Source organism: Lepidochelys kempii, chromosome 15 (assembly GCF_965140285.1).
Source record: "Lepidochelys kempii isolate rLepKem1 chromosome 15, rLepKem1.hap1, whole genome shotgun sequence".
NCBI lineage: Eukaryota > Metazoa > Chordata > Testudines > Cheloniidae > Lepidochelys > Lepidochelys kempii.
This window is the reverse complement of record NC_136394.1, coordinates 16162436-16180386: the sequence shown is the minus strand read 5'-3', so window position 1 is coordinate 16180386 and position 17951 is coordinate 16162436. Positions and strand designations below refer to the sequence as shown.

Below are 17951 nucleotides of genomic sequence, written 5' to 3'. Positions count from 1 at the left end.
AAACCAGTGTTAATGGAAAAACTTTCACTTTAAGCAGACAGCCTTTGTGCACATTTGCCTCGACTGCCCTGCTGGCTTCGCTGAAGTCCACAGGACTACGAACAGGCCAGAAAGGGGAGTGGATCAGAGGAAATTTGAACCCGTGAGGAAGATCAGGTAAAATGAGCATAATACGGAACACAGAGCGATTATGTGACTTGCCCAAGGCCACACAGTGAGCTAGTGGCATTGTCCCAACTCCTAGCCCCTGATCTAACTACCAGGAACACCGCCTCCCAACATTACAGGATGTTCCTAGAAACCTTTTTCATACACAGTCTGTGTTGTTCTAGATGACATCATAGGAACTGCCACGTAACATCATATCATAGGCCAGCATCCTGCCACAGGCAGTGACCAACACCTGATACCTTAGGAGAAACCCCAATACGGCACTAGACCAACTGATCTAAATGGCCAGCCTCTGACACAAATCCTCTGGGAAAGAGATCCTTGTTAATGAAAGAAGCAGGCCCTCCTATGTGCCAGGGACTAAGGCTGCATCCCTGCTTCTGCCCAACTGCCCAGGAAGGAGAGACCAAGCTGAAGATCTAAACAAACAGGCCCCATGTAGCAGGCCACTCGGCATCTTTTCTTTGGAGAGAAAACCCTAGTGCTTGGAAATCCCCGCCCCAAACTTTTCTTGCTCTAGTACTAGAGGCTGTACGGTTTGCTGGGGAGAAAGGGGCAGTGAGGAATGTGGGGTGCTTTGTGCTGTGGCTAATGTGAGGACTCCAAGTGCTGTATTTGAAAAGAGAACCAGTTTAGCCCCTGTGGAAACAACCTGCCCCACACATCCCCCTTGTGCTGCACTTACCCTCGGCATTGAGAAGCTTCCTGTCTTTGTAAAGATCGGTCAGGAACAGGCTATTCACCAAGGTGGATTTCCCCAGGCCCGACTCTCCTAATGGACACAAAGAAAAGCAACACAACCCAGCACCCAGATTACAAAGAAATCCTGGAGCAAGGCTTTCCATGCTGCCTCCCGAGCCAAAGCAAGCGAGAGACGACCCTTTCGGGGGCAGCACACTGGCGGGCACATCCCTAGCGAGATCCCTCTGACTCTGTATAAATGGAAGAGCCCAGCTCCTCCCTGTTCTCTGCCTAGGCTCCTAGCCAGCCCTGTTTCTGCTACCTGCAGTCACGCCTTCGGCTGGTGGAGGGACAAGCACACTCAGCTCAGGGGGGCTAAAGGGGGAGCCGGAAGAGCCCTTCCTCCAGAGTAAGTGTCCGACTGGCAGACTAGGGTGGGGCAGGGCTGAGGAGTCAAAGAATGCTTGTCTGGGAAACTAGAAAGCAGAACCTGGGAAAGATCCAGCTGATGCTGGAGTCTCTGGGAAAGAGGGCTGGTGGGCAGGTGTGGGCACAGGCCTTTGCCCCATAGCCCCAGGACCTGATCAGGCAATCACCAGAGAGCACCTGGCTCAGCCAGCTCATGGCTGTGCTCCTGGATTTCTTTAGTGGGAGTCTGCGGATCGGTTCTGATTCAGCAGAGGGTGAAAGGAGACATTTGGGCTCAACAGAGAAGATGAAACCCTGACCCACTGAAATCATTAGCAACGCTCTCATGGACATCAGTGCCACTTGGACTTCACCCAGCGGTTTGGCAGGCCTGGAAATGGCTTCAGTATCTCCAGGGCAGGGCACCAGCTTGGGGCTTGAGCCACCTCCTTGTTCGCGCTGAGCAGCTCCCCACTCCCCCAGCAGCCGCGGTCATTTCATGGGTGCTTGCCCCGTACGACTCTGTACTGGGAGAGCACCAGCTCCTTGGGACACAATGGATGTCCTCCCAACACTATGCCCAGCAGCAACTGGGCCTTATCCAGGGAGGCAGGCAGGAAGGCTCCCAGGGAACCCACTGGGGTGGCAGGGAAATCTCACCGGCGACCATCAAGGTGAAGTCGAAGCCCTTCTTCACGGATTTCCGGTGCACCTGGTTAGGCAGGGTGGCGAATCCCACATACTGCTTCTCGTGGTCCTGAGGAAGGAGGCAGACAGGGACAGCTCACGGGCTGCTTTGCCAGCCAACCAGGCCGTTCTCACATGACTGTGGAAGGACTGGGGCCCTGGCAGGCTCCCATCAGCATGTGGGAGACCTCCAGAGAGACAGCCTCCCCCATCCCCAACTGCAAGAGCACAGGCGGGCGTTCTATCTTTCCATAAGCTTCCCAAGCCCTTCTCCTCCTCCTGACCGGCACAGCAACAGACAAACCTGCCAGCATAGATACCAAGTGTGGGTTTTTCTCCAGGTCCCCTGCAGCCCAGGCTGCAGGGCTGATATTCCTTTGTCTCTCCAAAGAAAGGGGAAAACGTACATTTTGCGATGGACAAGCCTGTGTAATCTATGCTGCCAAGACTCTAGTGCTGTGTAACAACAAGGGCATGAGGGACTGCCTTTGGCTGGCTCTCTCGGGGTTTCCTCTCTTGCATTCGGGCCAATCTCGAGCTGCTTATTTTAAAAGAGAGTCAAGTTTCAGGAGGCTGCAGAGTGAAATGGAGAAGGCAAAATAGCAGAGAACATCTCCGGTGCTGCCCTGGTTCAGGCGCTTTCATCCAAGGGATAATAAAGCGCTTTGGGCCTCCCCATTCCTTTCCATCACTGGAGCTCAGCGCAAACCTGCGTTGACCTCTCCCATGCAGGAATACAAGTGTGCAACACGCATCGGGCCTCTCTTACATGCATGCACTTCCCCCTTGTCGGAAGTGCACGCGCTGGACGATACTGCAGGCCGGTCATTCTCACTGCATCTAAGAGCCGCACAAAAGCGGCCATTGGCAGTGCACAGCAAGAAGTTTTATTGGTCCTACAAAACCCAGAACCATTTGTGAGCACCTCACCTATTCACCAACTAGTTACATTGATACGGACCTCTCTCTTTTACAGGGCACTCTTGTAACCGCATGTAACCTGGGCGATCATACGGCAAGCATAGGGGACACCACCCTGCATGCACGCAACACACGCACCGCAGGAAAATACACGGCTGTACGCCACACACGCACACTGCAGTCAGGCACACTTCATCAACGCCTGCTGGAACAAAATGCTACAAATGCTGCATGGACGAAGTAAACACACACTACATGCAAAACAGTCCTGCATGTGACATGCTGCATGCATGAGACCCCACAGAGACACGCCACATGCCTCTGCACACACACACAGCCCCATAAAGGGATAAAACCCAGGGCGGATTAAAGGAAAGTTTGTGGGATCTCGTCAAGTGAGGCAGGCAGCTCTCCTTTAGCACAGGCCGATTATTTCCCAGAGCTCTCACAGCATGCACGACCCAAGAAGAGCTAACTCCAGCGCTCCCATCCCCACCCGAGGGGTTAATGCTGGCTTCAAGATGTGACAGGCAGCTTTCTGGGGCCTGGGGGAAGAGCTAGTTCATGCCACAAATTCTAGCTCAGCTCAGCAAAAGCCCATGAATCCAGCAGTCATAGCTCACGTATCTTGGGAAGAACGGTTGGCTGCACACCGCAGTTGCTACACAGAGGAGTCCTTCTCTCAGCCAAGTCTGCTCAGTCACCAGTCCCGGATCCCTACAGCCCAGCTGCAAAATCTGCCCCCCCACTCGCTGCAACACTGCATGCATATTCCTGTCCCCCACAACCCCTAGAGAGGAGGGGCAGGCAAGTGAGGCAGGTGAGCGAGGACCTGGCAAACATGCTCCCATCCAAATCTGAGCCACGTGGCAATTCATTGACCACCCGGGCTGGATGCAGCCCAAATTCTGTGTTTCAAACCTGCCGCGGCTGGCTTAAAAACAAACCCGCCACCAGGATTCACGCCGCCCACACAGACCAGCACAGCCAAGAGCCTTTCGCAGCTCCCACCCAGCACTGGCATCAGTGCTTCCATCCATGGGTTTGGACACTGCCCCCTCCCTGGTTGCCTACTGCCTGCAAAGTTAGGCCAGTTCACCCCAGCTGAAGATGTACCCTGATCCTCATCTTCTCTCTTCTTCAGCCCCAGCTGCACAGTGCCTGGAGAAGCTACTTGCACCAAAGCAAATATTTGGGGCAAACCCCCCCAAATCATGTGCATTGTGCCACTGGGGCGAGTCTCCCAATGGGGTTGCCAGACCCGTGACATTTTTATCACTCTAACCCTGACAAGTGGCGTGGCCAGAGGCTCCAATCCCAGTCTCCTGGGCTTGACTCTACACTACATTTCAGCATTGATCCCCTCTGCTTCCCTCCCATCCTTAGTTAATATAGACGCGGGGGGGCAATGAACACATGAAATCACAGAGTGAAGTCAGGAGTGGGATTAGAACCAGCACCCCTAGTGTTCCTCCCAGGCAAGCGTTTAGCTGACTGAGCTAAAAGGTTTTGACATCCCAAACCACAGGCCCAGGAAGCGGCAGCAGCGAAGGAGGAAACTCTCTTGATAAAAAGTGACAGAGGCTCCAGGTCTGTCATTGGGTTCCTCTGACTGGAAAGGAGGGCACAGATCTCAGGCTTCCCGGGCAATGTCAGGCTTCATTACTACGAGGGGAATTTTAACCTCTCCATGCACCCAACTCCCTTGGATCTTGCCGGGAGAGCTGCCTGGGGAACACGCCGCAGCTACGCCCCGGCGTGCTTTGCAAAGGGCAGATGAGACGCATGCTAAGAAGGGTAAGAAAAGGTCAGTGTCAGTTTGCAAGAGGGAATCGGGAGACTAAGAAAAAGGATCCCCTCTATTGGATGTGTGTTATGTGCGAGAGCTCTTCTGCTTTCTGGCTGCTTGGCCTGCAATCAAAAATACAACGGTCAATAACCCAGGAGGCCCTAGGTGTTGTTCAGTGGTAAATTAAGATGGACTTAAACAGCCAGCACCCTTTGCTAGTCCCTTTTCACACAGACGCGCTTTGAGTTTGGTCCAGGAGGGAGATGTGAGTCATTCTGAATGGTCTTTGGAAGCAGTTAATCACCAGCTCCTATCTTGGGGGACCTTAGGAACAGGAACCGTGCAATAACAACTCCCGTCCCATATCGTTTATTCTTTTAAAAAAAACCCACCAGACGAGGTAACTCCGCCTCTGACAATGGAGAGAGGGGCCAAACCGAGCCCTGGGGTCACTCCGCTAACTTCAATGAAATCAAAACTGGGTGAGTTTGGCCTATTGCCTCTCCGGTAGCTACTCAGGCCAAGCTGGAGAGATTAGACCTATTGTAATGCTAGTTACTTCCTTCTATGTACACCTCAGAGGAGAGTGGTTGCTCCATTTCATATGGACAGATCCTACTGGGCCCAGACTGCTGCCTTTAATCAGTAGCTCACTCACCGACACAATGCCTTCCCTTCAGTGTTTTGAAAATGATTGTTTCATCCCTAGTCAATGGCTAGGGTGAGAGGTCCCCTCCCCACGGCTGGGGCTGCTTGATGGATAGGAGAGCTCCCCTTCCAGTTTCGTTGTATTTTAACCCTGGTCTAGAATGGCTAATGCAAAGGCAGCTCAGTCTCCGGGAAGGGGAAACCCTCCCATTGCTCCCCAGCGACTCCTCTGACCAATTCAGGGATAGCTTTGTCAAGTGCCGAAGGGAACCCCAGCTGGCCCTCTTGCACTGGGAGCCTGGCTGAGTGCACACGCTCCAAAGTGTACGTGTGGGGAGGTGGGGTGCAGAAGCAGTTTCCCCCAGAGGAAAAGGGGGGGAAGAGATCCTCATTGCTCTAATGGGGCTTCCTCCCTTCCCTTGAGGAAGGCATTTTGGTCTTTTAAATACTTTGATCTATTTAGTGTTTTCATATTAACATAGCTTGCCTAACCCGCCCCACTGTGGTCCCAGACAGAGAAGTTCAGCGCGAACAAGGCCAGGTCGAAGCAGTCTATCATGGGATGCATACCATGGATCAGCGGCTAACCAGAAACATGTGTGCACATTTCCCACCCACTTCAGTGGGGGCTGTGTATGCATGTCTGAGGGCAGAATTTAGCCCAAAATATCTATCTCAGCATGGACCGACTAGCTGCACACGGGCCCACCCGATGCCGTGTTACAGGCACTGAACAACAGGTCAGATTCCTGCTAGCTGTAACACTCCTGTGGCGCATTGGGCTCAACGGAGGGCAAATATGGCTTCTAAGTCAGCTACCCGAGTCCTACATCCACACCGCAGAGAGGGGATGACGTAGTCAATCAAGAAAGCTCACGAGGCCTAGAGGTGGGTGGTGCCCTAGTCATACGATAAATCCAACATGTTCATTAGGTTTGATTGTTTGTTGGTGCCTTTTACGCTCGAAGGGATGCTGCGGTAATAGACATATTCCAACACTGACACTCTGGGGTCATCCGCCTGGGGAGAGCAGGGGACTCCGTGTTGGGGGAATGGTGGGCTCCATGACGTCTGAGCACAGCTGGTGAAGGAGAGCGGGTGTCTTTCCCACCTGCTGATCGGGAGTAGAAGTAAAATCCCGCCGTCCAGCAGGTTGGGGGCTTGGACCTCAGGGATGGGTAACACTGCAAAAGCTTCCTCTCCCCCTGCACAGTCCTAATATGGGGCTTGGCCAAGCCTCACCTAACACAGCCCACGACACCCAGATACCTAAAGGAGCCCCACTGGACCCAAATAAAACAGCAGCAGCGGGCAGGAAGCCAGGCTTGCATAGAGATAGGTCAGCCACAGCCACATCCTTCCAGGCAGAGCCCTGCTGTCTCCTTTGAGTGCGTGTCCTTTAGGGTCAGCCTCACACCCGCACGAAGGCCTCGGGATGTCACACAACCCTGGAGGAGTGACCCTGACACTTAGAGGAGAGGAAAGTGATCAGGACGAGTCAACATGGATTCACCAAGGGCAAGTCATGCCTGACCAACCTGATTGCCTTCTATGATGAGATAACGGGCTCTGTGGATGAGGGGAAAGCAGTGGACGTGATATATCTTGACTTTAGTGAAGCTTTTGATACGCTCTCCCACAGTATTCTTGCCAGCAAGTTTAAAAAGTATGGATTGGATTAATGGACTATACGGTCAATAGAAAGCTGGCTAGATTGTCAGGCTCAGCGGGTAGCGATCAACAGCTCGATGTCTAGTTGGCAGCTGGTATCAAGCGGCGTGCCCCAGGGATCGGTCCTGTGGCCGGTTTTGTTCAACATCTTCACTAATGATCTGGATGATGGGATGGATTGCAACCTCAGCAAGTTCGTGGATGACACTATGCTTGGGGGAGAGGTAGATATGCTGGAGGATAGGGATAAGGTCCAGCGTAGCCTAGACAAATTGGAGGATGGGGCCAAAAGAAATCTGATGAGGTTCAACAAGGACGAGTGCAGAGTCCTGCACTTAGGACAAAAGAATCCCACGCACTGCTACAGGCTGGGGACCCACTGGCTAAGCAGCAGTTCTGCAGAAAAGGACCTGGGGATTACAGTGGATGAGAAGCTGGATATGAGTCAACAGTGTGCCCTTGTTGCCAAGAAGGCTAACGGCATATTGGGCTGCATTAGTAGGAGCGTTGCCAGCAGACTGAGGGAAGTGATTATTCCCCTCTATTTGGCACTGGTGAAGCCACATCTGGAGTACTGCGTCCAGTTTCGGCCCCCCCCCCCCCATTACAGAAAGAACATGGACAAATTACAGAGAGTCCAGAGGAGGGCAAAGAAAATGATTAGGGAGCTGGGGCACATGATTTATGAGGAGGGGCTGAGGGAACAGGGCTAATTTAGTCTGTACAAGAGAAGAGTGAGGGGGGATTTGATAGCAGCCTTCAACTACCTGAAGGGGGCTTCCAAAGAGAATGGAGCTAGGCTGTTCTCAGTGGTGGCAGATGACAGAACAAGGAGCAATGGTCTCAAGTTGCAGTGGGGGAGGTTTAGGTTGGATATTAGGAAACACTATTTCGCTAGGAAGGTGGTGAAGCACTAGAATGGGTTACCTAGGGAGGTGGTGGAGTCTCCATCCTTAGAGGTTTTTAAGACCCGGCTTGACGAAGCCCTGGCTGGGATGATTTAGTTGGGGACTGGTCCTGCTTTGAGCAGGGGGTTGGACTAGCTGACCTCCTGAGGTCCCTTCCAACCCTGATATTCTATGATTCTATGCCCCACAGGCAATGGCTAAAGCCAGCCAGAGTGAAAGCGGAGGCGTCACCGACATTCAGGGCCCTGTTTATAAACCAAAGGGGTCTAATCTCCAGTTTGGGACACACTGCCTGGTTCGCCGAAGGTCACGGCGATACATTGTATCTTGGGGAGATCCCAGCATATTCCGCAGTCAGCCCTATCGAGCGCTTATGGTGAACAAAGGGTACAGACGGTAACAGCAGCCTGTAGGCGGAGATCTATTAAATTCACACCCTACCCCTCTGTTAGGAGCACTGTCATTTGGGTGTCTGGCAAAGGGAAGAAATCCCTCGTACTGCTGTGCCACTCGGCCAGGGGCTGTCTACATATGTACACTGGAATTTAAGGTGTGTGGCACAATGCACGTTGCCTCCACAGGGGCTGCATGAGCAGTTTGATATGCGCACACACACTGGCTTCTCCCATCTCCTTTACAACTGACCCCCCCCACATAGGCCGACCTGCCATTTCACACAACGGCATCACTAACCCAGTGATTACCCGAGGGATCAATTTGACCCAGTGGGTTTAGTTAGACTTAGGGACTAGCTAAAGGCTGTGTGATGGTGAAAATCAGCCAGATGCCACGAGAACGGCAGGAAATGATCCATCCCAAGCCAGGATGTTGACGGCCCCCCTGCCTGCACCCCAGCTCACAGCGGATGCTGCCCCGTACACATTGTCCTGGCCCCTGACTGGTGCAGAGAGTGCTCCAACCACGTTGGTCAGTGCTCAGTTCCCAGCCAGCTCCTCAGTGCCCCTCCTGATGGCAGCCACTCTGCTCTGTATAGGGCATATGTGACACCGCATCTTTGCCAGGGCAGCGAGCGTACAGCGACGGACCTGTACTCCCCTTCCCTTTTCAGAAACCTGAGCAGACAAGAGGCAAAAGCAACTGCCTGGATCAAAAACCACAGCTCCCACGGCCTGCTCCCCTCACACCCCCTTCCCAGGCCAAGCCTAGCAGGACAGTGTGTGGGTGAACTTGAGACACGGTCACCAGCCCAGAACAGCAGCAAAAAAAAAAAAAAAAAAAAGCCTGGTTAGTGAAATGCAGCGTTAACATGGTAACACAAATCAGGCAGTGTGTACATGTACACACCCACCCAGTGTCCCTCCCTGGCCCTACTCAGATGGGAGCGGAGGGGAGTCACTGTGTGAAACAACACTGCTCTGCCATGTGTCTCCCAGCTGTCTGACACCTCCCTGCAGCCCCTCACACCCAACCCAGTCCCGCTGTCTGCTTCCCGGCTCTTCCCCTTCCCAGCGTCTTTCCGCTCCTCCGCCTTCAGAGGTCCCTTCTGCGGTTAAACCCTTTTCCTCGGGCAGCATTCCCTCCCCCCCCCCCCCCGCCCCAAGCTATAAATACACCCTGTACCTTCAGCTTGACCAGGCGGCTTCTCTGGGCCTGCGTCCGGGGAGAAAGCAGCCGCTCCACTAATCGCTCCTGAAGAACGATTGAATCCATAACCCCGGCAGGCAAGTCTCAAAGCTGCCCCGGGCCAAAGAAACCCAACAACAGCCACCCATGTGTTCACTCCCAGCCTTGACTAGATCCATAAGGCAGCCACCCCCCCGCCTGTGCACACACGCACGCGCACAGCTCGGCCCCTCTGCCAGGGCGAGCGCTCCCACGACAGCCATTTCCTGTGGTGCTGAGGTTCCCTGGCCTGCGGGAGGGGCGTGCGAACAAGAATAGGACCAAAGTGACAGCGACTGGGTGGGGGGGGAAGCTCACACTAGCCCAGGCCAATTTCGTTCACGGGAGGATGGCCCCGCAGGGCACTTTAAGCAAACAGGACACAGCCCCAGCCCAGAAACCGAATCCAGTTTTTCAACCGGACTCTTAAATTTGGTGTTTTCCTTACATACGCTGACTGGTGGAGCTGAGCAAAGGTGCAACGGGCCCTGAGCACCCCCGACGAGAGGCAATCCTGTGGCTGAACGTTTCAAGGGTCCACAAAGCTTCCAGGAGACATGGGTTCAGACCACACCCCAGATCCAAACGCCTCCGGATTTGCCTAGATGCAGTGCAGGCCCATCTCCGGGCACGAGCACAGGTTTGTTTGACCTTTAGTTACAGACCCACCTCTATTGGGCAAATGACCTTTGCTGGACCCTAGGGAGGTCATTTAAGTTTGGATGGAGGTACAAAAAAGTGGGGGGGAGGGGGGACAGGACGGGACAGGGGACACACACAGGAAACAGTATTGCCAAACCCAATCATTCCAAAATCGTGTGTGTTAGTCCCCTCCCCCAACATCAGATTAGTTTAAAAACCAAGAAATTGGCTTAACAACAATGCAGGGTTTTTGCTTGTTTTTTTTAAAATAATCCACATGGGGGGTGTTTTTATTTATGGTCTGGGTTGGAAACCTTTCGAGGGCAACTGGGTCATGTTTTCAGGCTCTCCTCTGCAACCACAACGGGTAGAAACTTACTTTTTAAGAAAACGAATGCTGAGATTCCCGTGGAATCACATGACTCCAGGAGCTGGGACATTAAGAAATACATCAACCATCACGAGAGTTGAGATACAATCACAAGAGATGACAACACTGGTGGTGCAGGGGGGGACGACACCTCTAACTTTTTGTACCACGCTCAACGCCATTGGCTCTGAGTGTGTTCCAGGCTGGGCACACAGAAGAAAGTTCCTTGTCAGTCCTCCTTCTCCCAGGTCACACTCTCTAGTTGGGCCTGTTACGCCCCAGTTCTCGTGCTGTGGATCATTGATCGGTAAGGCTCACCCTGAATATTCTCTGTGCACCCCACTGGGGACTGCATGTTTCAAGTCCCCCTCGATGCCAATACACAGAGGGATACAACTGGCTCCAGGGCCTTGACTCTTTAGCTCAAGTTTGTTTCAGCTTATGCTTTTAGCTGTGGAGGTCCCCAGTTCAAACCCCAGCGCGTCAGCCCAGATGGCAATTGTCACATAAGCACTTGCAATCCCGGGCCCCGCCTGTGTGCTCTGTACACCGCTATTAGTGGGAGCCCTGGCTGCTCTATGTTCTACTGTGTTGTGTCTCTGAGGGTCCTCCACAGAGCAGCCAATGGCTTTATGCCTCGGCGGTAAATATCAGAGCAGGGAGGAGTTGGAGAACATGCTCTCAGAGGCCTCATATCATACAGAAACACAGGCATAGGAGGAAGCAAGAGGAATCAGGCTGGACACCCTGCAAGCCCTGGGAAAGTGATTGCGAGTTCTATCAACCTGACCCAGACGGATGAACCTGGAAAAGGAGGGAAAAATGTGTCCAGGCAACATTGATCTGAAACAGCCCAAATATTTCATGCCTGGTTTCCCATCCTTCCCTCTGATGGAGCCTTATTTCTGGAGATGAATTGGTGAGGCGACTCCCATCTTTTCATGTACTGTACAATACATCTTCCTACTGTATTTTCTACTCCATACATCTGATGAAGTGGGTTTTAGCCCACGAAAGCTTATGCCCAAATAAATTTGTTAGTCTCTAAGGTTTCAGAGTAACAGCTGTGTCAGCCTGTATTCGCAAAACGAAAAGGAGTACTTGTGACGCCTTAGAGACTAACCAATTTATTTGAGCATAAGCTTTCGTGAGCTACAGCTCACTTCATCGGATGCATACTGTGGAAAGTGTAGAAGATCTTTTTATATACACACAAAGCATGAAAAAATACCTCCTCCCACCCCACTCTCCTGCTGGTAATAGCTTATCTCAAGTGATCACTCTCCTTACAATGTGTATGATAATCAAGTTGGGCCATTTCCAGCACAAATCCAGGGTTTAACAGGAACGTCGGGGGGGGGGGGGGGGGATAGGAAAAAACAAAGGGGAAATAGGTTACCTTGCATAATGACTTAGCCACTCTCAGTCTCTATTCAAGCCTAAGTTAATTGTATCCAATTTGCAAATGAATTCCCTATGCCAGCAGCACTCCCAGCTACCTTCGACACACCACTGACTTCCTGAGGAAACTTCAATCCATCGGTGATCTTCCTGAAAACACCATCCTGGCCACTATGGATGTAGAAGCCCTCTACACCAACATTCCACACAAAGATGGACTACAAGCCGTCAAGAACACTATCCCCGATAATGTCACGGCTAACCTGGTGGCTGAACTTTGTCCTTACCCATAACTATTTTACATTTGGGGACAATGTATACCTTCAGATCAGCGGCACTGCTATGGGTACCCACATGGCCCCACAGTATGTCAACATTTTTATGACTGACTTAGGGGACGAGAGCTGAGGAAGCGTTGTTCTAACGCCCCTACTCTGCTTGTGCTATATTGATGACATCTTCATCATCTGGACCCATAGAAAAGAAGCCCTTGAGGAATTCCACCATGATTTCAACAATTTCTATCCTACCATCTACCTCAGCCTGGTCCAGTCCACGCAAGAGATCCACTTCCTGGACACTACAGTGCTAATAAACGATGGTCACATAAACACCACCCTATATCGGAAATCTACTGACGGCTATTCCTACCTACATGCCTCCAGCTTTCACCCTGACCACACCACACGATCCATCGTCCACAGCCAAGCTCTGCGATACAACCGCATTTGCTCTAACCCCTCAGACAGAGACAAACACCTACAAGATCTCTATCAAACATTCTTACAACTACAATACCCACCTGTGGAAGTGAAGAAACAGATTGATAGAGTCAGGAGAGTTCCCAGAAGTCACCTACTACAGGACAGGCCTAACGAAGAAAATAACAGAACGCCACTAGCCGTCACCTTCAGCCCCCAACTAAAACCACTCCAACGCATTATTAGGGATCTACAACCTATCCTGAAGGATGACCCAACACTCTCACAAATCTTGGGAGACAGGCCAGTCCTTGCCTACAGACAGCCCCCCAACCTGAAGCAAATACTCACCAGCAACCACATACCACACAACAGAACCACTAACCCAGGAACCTATCCTTGCAACAAAGCCCGTTGCCAACTGTGCCCACATATCTATTCAGGGGCTAACACCATCATAGGGCCTAATCACATCAGCCACACTATCAGAGGCTCGTTCACCTGCACGTCCACCAATGTGATATGTGCCAGCAATGCCCCTCTGCCATGTACATTGGTCAAACTGGACTGTCTCTACATAAAAGAATAAATGGACACAAATCAGATGTCAAGAATTATAACATTCATAAACCAGTCGGAGAACACTTCAATCTCTCTGGTCACTCGATCTCAGACCTAAAGGTCGCAATATTAAAACAAAAAAACTTCAAATCCAGACTCCAGCGAGAAACTGTTGAATTGGAATTCATTTGCAAATTGGATACAATTAACTTAGGCTTGAATAGAGACTGAGAGTGGCTAAGTCATTATGCAAGGTAACCTATTTCCCCTTTGTTTTTTCCAACCCCCCCCCCCCGACGTTCCTGTTAAATCCTGGATTTGTGCTGGAAATGGCCCAACTTGATTATCATACACCTTGTAAGGAGAGTGATCACTTGAGATAAGCTATTACCAGTAGGAGAGTGGGGTGGGAGGAGGTATTTTTTCATGCTTTGTGTGTATATAAAAAGATCTTCTACACTTTCCACAGCATGCATCCGATGAAGTGAGCTGTAGCTCATGAAAGCTTATGCTCAAATAAATTGGTTAGTCTCTAAGGTGTCACAAGTACTCCTTTTCTTTTAGTCTCTATGGTGCCCCAAGTACTCCTCGTTCTTTTTATTCAAAACACCGAGTGCCCAGGTGGCCTAGAGCTGGCTCAAACAAAACATCTACAGGGTGGTGGGTGGATGGATGCTGCTTACATCTCATCCTCACCCAGGACTGATTCCTGGAGGACCCATTTCCCAGACAGTTCCCTATTGGCTGCCACTGCCCTAAAGTTTCCACCTGGCCACTCTGTAAACTGCTCCAAGCCCCTCAGATGGACAGGGCTGTACGGGTGCAAAGCCTTGCTATGTTCACAGCCTACTGAGTGACTAGTGGTATGAAAAATACTCAGCAAATAGAGATATTTACAAAGTAAGCCAAGGCAGGATTGTTAAGGAGCACTAGGATTGGTTCCCAACACTGGGGAACGATGTTACATATACGTACAATGCCTCCTTCAACTACAGACCCACCCCTGAGGCCTCTTGTGATGGGCAGGAATCGGGGAGGCTGGCTGGATTTGCAACCTGGTGAAACGCAGCCCCTCTAACCATTGAGCTGCGACAGCCCCCGTCAGTGATGCGGACACTCCCACCACACGCAACAGGCCCCTAACAACAACAGCTGCATTCAAACTAAACACAGCTGAATCTGCCACAGGCATGTATGTTACAGTCCCTGAAGTTCAGAGCGAGGGCCAAGAGTCCAGGGCTTCATCTCAGCCTGAGCCCACACACTGGGGCTAAAAAAGGCCCCAATCTGCTTCGCTTGTTTGTTCTTCAGGCTCGGGTGAGAGGGAAAAGGGAGTTTACCAAGACGTGAGTTAAGGCTGGGTTTGGATTTTTGACCGTTTGCTGCAGCTTGAGACCAGGCTCTGACTGCTATTTAAAGACACAGTGGGAGGATTCGGTCTGTAGCAAATTCCCTAAGTTTTGCTTCTTATTCCTTTTTCCAAAGATGATCATTATCTTTCCAATTAAATGCCCAGTGCTGTTGTTTTAAAAAACTCTCCCCCTGGTTGTTCTATCCTAGCAAGGTAGGTGGGTGTAGGAAGGCAGGAGATTTCAGCCTCCAGCTGCAAAGGAGCCATTGTAATGAACAAGGAGGAACAGAACTCCATTCCAGCTGCCGGGGAAAAGAATGTGTTATCAGCTCCACTCCTCCTCTGCTCAGCTCCATCTCTCCAGGGTGTTTTCCTCATGTTTTCATTTCCGACCTCTCCTCTGGAATATTTGGCAGTAACTTTCCATAGCTGAAGTGCTTTAGCAGAGGCACTAAGGAGTCGTCGTCAAAGGTCATCTGATCTTGCTCTCTCCCCCATGTTCCCCTGCCCCTGAAGCTGTCAGTGCCAGTCTCTCTCTCTCTCAGTCCTAACTGGTATTCCAGCCCTTCCCCTGCGGAAACAGCCTCAGCTGGCTCTCCTGGGCACAAGGAATACTACCTAGCACGTGCATGGCACTTCCCACCCATGGATCTCAAAGCACAAAAGTGAACATCCTTATTCCCGTTTCACAGATTGAGCAACTGAGACACAGAGCAGGGAAGCGACTGGCCCATGGGCACAGCAGGTCCAAGGATGGCTTCAGCTGATGGAACCCCCCAGAGAAGAAACTAAATTCACTGGATCTTTATTGTAACGATAGGGAGAGACGGAGGGATGGACAATGGGGGGGGGGGAGGAGGATACAGAAGCACAGCAAACATGTCATTAAGGGAGTTACAAATAGACGTTATGATGGTTCAAAAGGGGGAGGGGAGGAGAGCTGGGAAACATTCCCAGAGCAGGAAAACTCCCTCCGTATAGCAGCTGTCCTCACACATGAGTAACCCTCCCCTGAGCCTCCCAGCTTGTTCCAATTGCAGCCGCTGTGTTTCGCTCCCTACCAGTGCTGAGCTCAGGCCACCAGACATCAAGGCCAGATCCTGAGATATGTTAAGCCACTGCAACTGCTGTGTGGTGCTGTGGGGGCTCGGCCCCTCTCAGAATCAGGCCCACCGACTGTAATTCACTCACAGGATGCCACCGCTCCATACTCCTTGCTAATCAAAAGGCCTGGTGCCAGGTGTGAATAGCCCAGGGGCATCCTTCCTGCTCAGTGGATAGTTGGACAGTGCTCACATTGCTGCGGCCTTCTCCTGAAGGCAAGATTTCTGCCCCCACCCACCACTGAATGGAGGATCCCACAGCTAGAACCTGGCGCTCATTTGCGGGTGAAGAGCAAGAACGTTCCCACGGCTTTCTGCACAAGAAACCCGTATGCTGAGCCTCTGAGGCAATGGCCTGGGACACAGGAGGAATGCAAAGGAGAACAGAGGAAAAAGGAAAAAAAGGGAAATGCAGAGGAGCAGGTATTGGCTACAATGTGCATCTTAAAGCTACAGGGTTTGAGCTACAGTATTGAAAAATGCTTTAGAAAGAGTGGCTACCGGTCACAAACCCAGCCTTTTTCTGCAATTTTAGGGGAAGTCATCCTGGCTCCTGACCCGGCACAGCCACCAAACCAGAAATTACAGGGCGAAGAGAGAAGCACGTTCTGTGCTTTTCAAACACACCCGTCTACAGACCCACTCCATCAGCTCAAGATGGTCGCAGAGCTGGGTTCAGCCACACTGACTGGAATTCCCAGGGCTCCAGGTGGAAACTTGCAGAGGCCCATCAAAGTCCAGCCTTACCCTGCTGGTGCCCTTCGAAACACCTCACTCCGTCACCGTGGTAAAGCTCACCCTGCCCCAAAAATTAGAAGTCAAATGCATGACAACTCTGACAAGGGGAGGACCAACACATTCTATCTCAGCTCTCTGAGGTCATTAGCTTTTAGACAGGAGCTCAGCAGGGACATAGGGTCATTTCAGGATCCAGGGCCCTCTTTTCTTCCAACAGCTCCTGGACTTGGTCTCTCTCTCTCCTCCCGACTCTGTCCTCTCACCTTGCCTGCGCCTCTCCACTTCATGATCTCTCACTCCAATTTAACTCTTTATCACTGGGATTGAGCTGGACGAGGGCACAGAATACAACTGAGCTTGACAGATGCTGTACAAACACGAAGGGAGAGACAACCCCTGCCCTGAAGAGCTTACAATCTGAATAGATAAAACAGACAAAGAACAGGAAGGGAAGTGACTGGGCCAAGGTCAGGCCAGCGGCAAAGCTGGGACTGGACCCCAGGACTCCAGTCCCAGCCCAGGGCTCTACCCACAGGGCCACGCAGCTTCTTGTCAAATGTTCTCGGAACAGAACATGACATTACACTGCATGGTATGAACTCCGGTACCAAGCAGATTCCATCTCATGGGTCAGTTCTTCTTCTTGTAATAAAGCCCTTGGCCATGGTCACAGAAACTAGCAGCAGCATCGCCTGGCACAGTCTCGTCTTCCTGAACTCCAGTTTTCTTCCACGTGTGTACCCATTAATAAAGGAATAATATCAAGCCATCGTCCTCCCAGCTCCTCGTAATCAGTGATCCCTACCACCGCCCTCTCCTGCACTGCGTCTCTCGCTCTTGGCCTGTCTTATTTAGATTGCAAGCTGCTTCGGGCGGGGCAGGGCACGCTGTGTGCGCGTGTGTGCAAGGAGCTGGGTTATTGGTAATATATTGTTTTCTCCTTAGGAAGGTAAATGCCAGGCTGCAGAGCGAATATTGGACTACCTTAGGGGAGACAAACCACTGAAAGAATTTGTTTTAGGTATAAACATAAAAAACGATGGGTGAAATTCCCCGCTGGGCAGCAGGCCAGAGTACAAGGGCCTTGCACTACGTAACCCCCCTAAATAGGCTGTAAGTGGCATATATGTCTAGTGAGGGCTTCCTGGACAAAGGTGAATTTCCTTCTCTGTGCACTTTGTAAGCATACATAGGACAAAGAGGAGACTCCGATTTGGCCGTATGGACCATGATGAGGTCCCTTTAATTAAAAGCAGAAATGGGCTATGCTGTCACACAGCCGCCCAACCTAAAATTATACCCTGGAGAAAAAGGATGCACAGCTTTGACTTGGGTTCGCTGGCAAAACTGAAAACCACAGCTCAGACAAGCAGAACACGAGTGCTCCAGTGAACAGCAAGGGTTAACAGGACAAATGGGGAAAGGAAACTGCAGCAGGAACGAACGAAGACAAAATTACATAGATCAGCTCACAAATCGTGGTGGGACAGACTCTGTCCTTGGCTAAGACTGCGCAATCCAGGCCTGGTGTCAGTAGCCATGGGAAAAACCCAGCGTATCTCCCTCACCGCACACCA

The 17951-nt window shown here is 51.5% G+C and overlaps 1 protein-coding gene across 4 annotated transcripts in view; it reads right to left on the bottom strand.

Annotated features, from left to right (window-relative positions):
• The window catches only part of SEPTIN5 (septin 5), a 68803-nt gene that overhangs the window by 14599 nt on the left and 36253 nt on the right, over positions 1-17951 (bottom strand). For 3 of the 4 annotated variants that reach the window (XM_073312267.2, XM_073312266.2, XM_073312264.2), the window contains exons 2-3: positions 1921-2017; positions 857-943 (exon numbers count right to left, since the gene is read on the bottom strand). In XM_073312267.2, the coding sequence (XP_073168368.1) occupies positions 857-943; positions 1921-1930 (97 nt within the window). In that variant the 5' untranslated portion in view covers positions 1931-2017. Of the gene's footprint in view, positions 1-856; positions 944-1920; positions 2018-9465; positions 9609-17951 lie in introns of those variants that run through there. The other variant, XM_073312265.2, reaches the window with a different exon arrangement.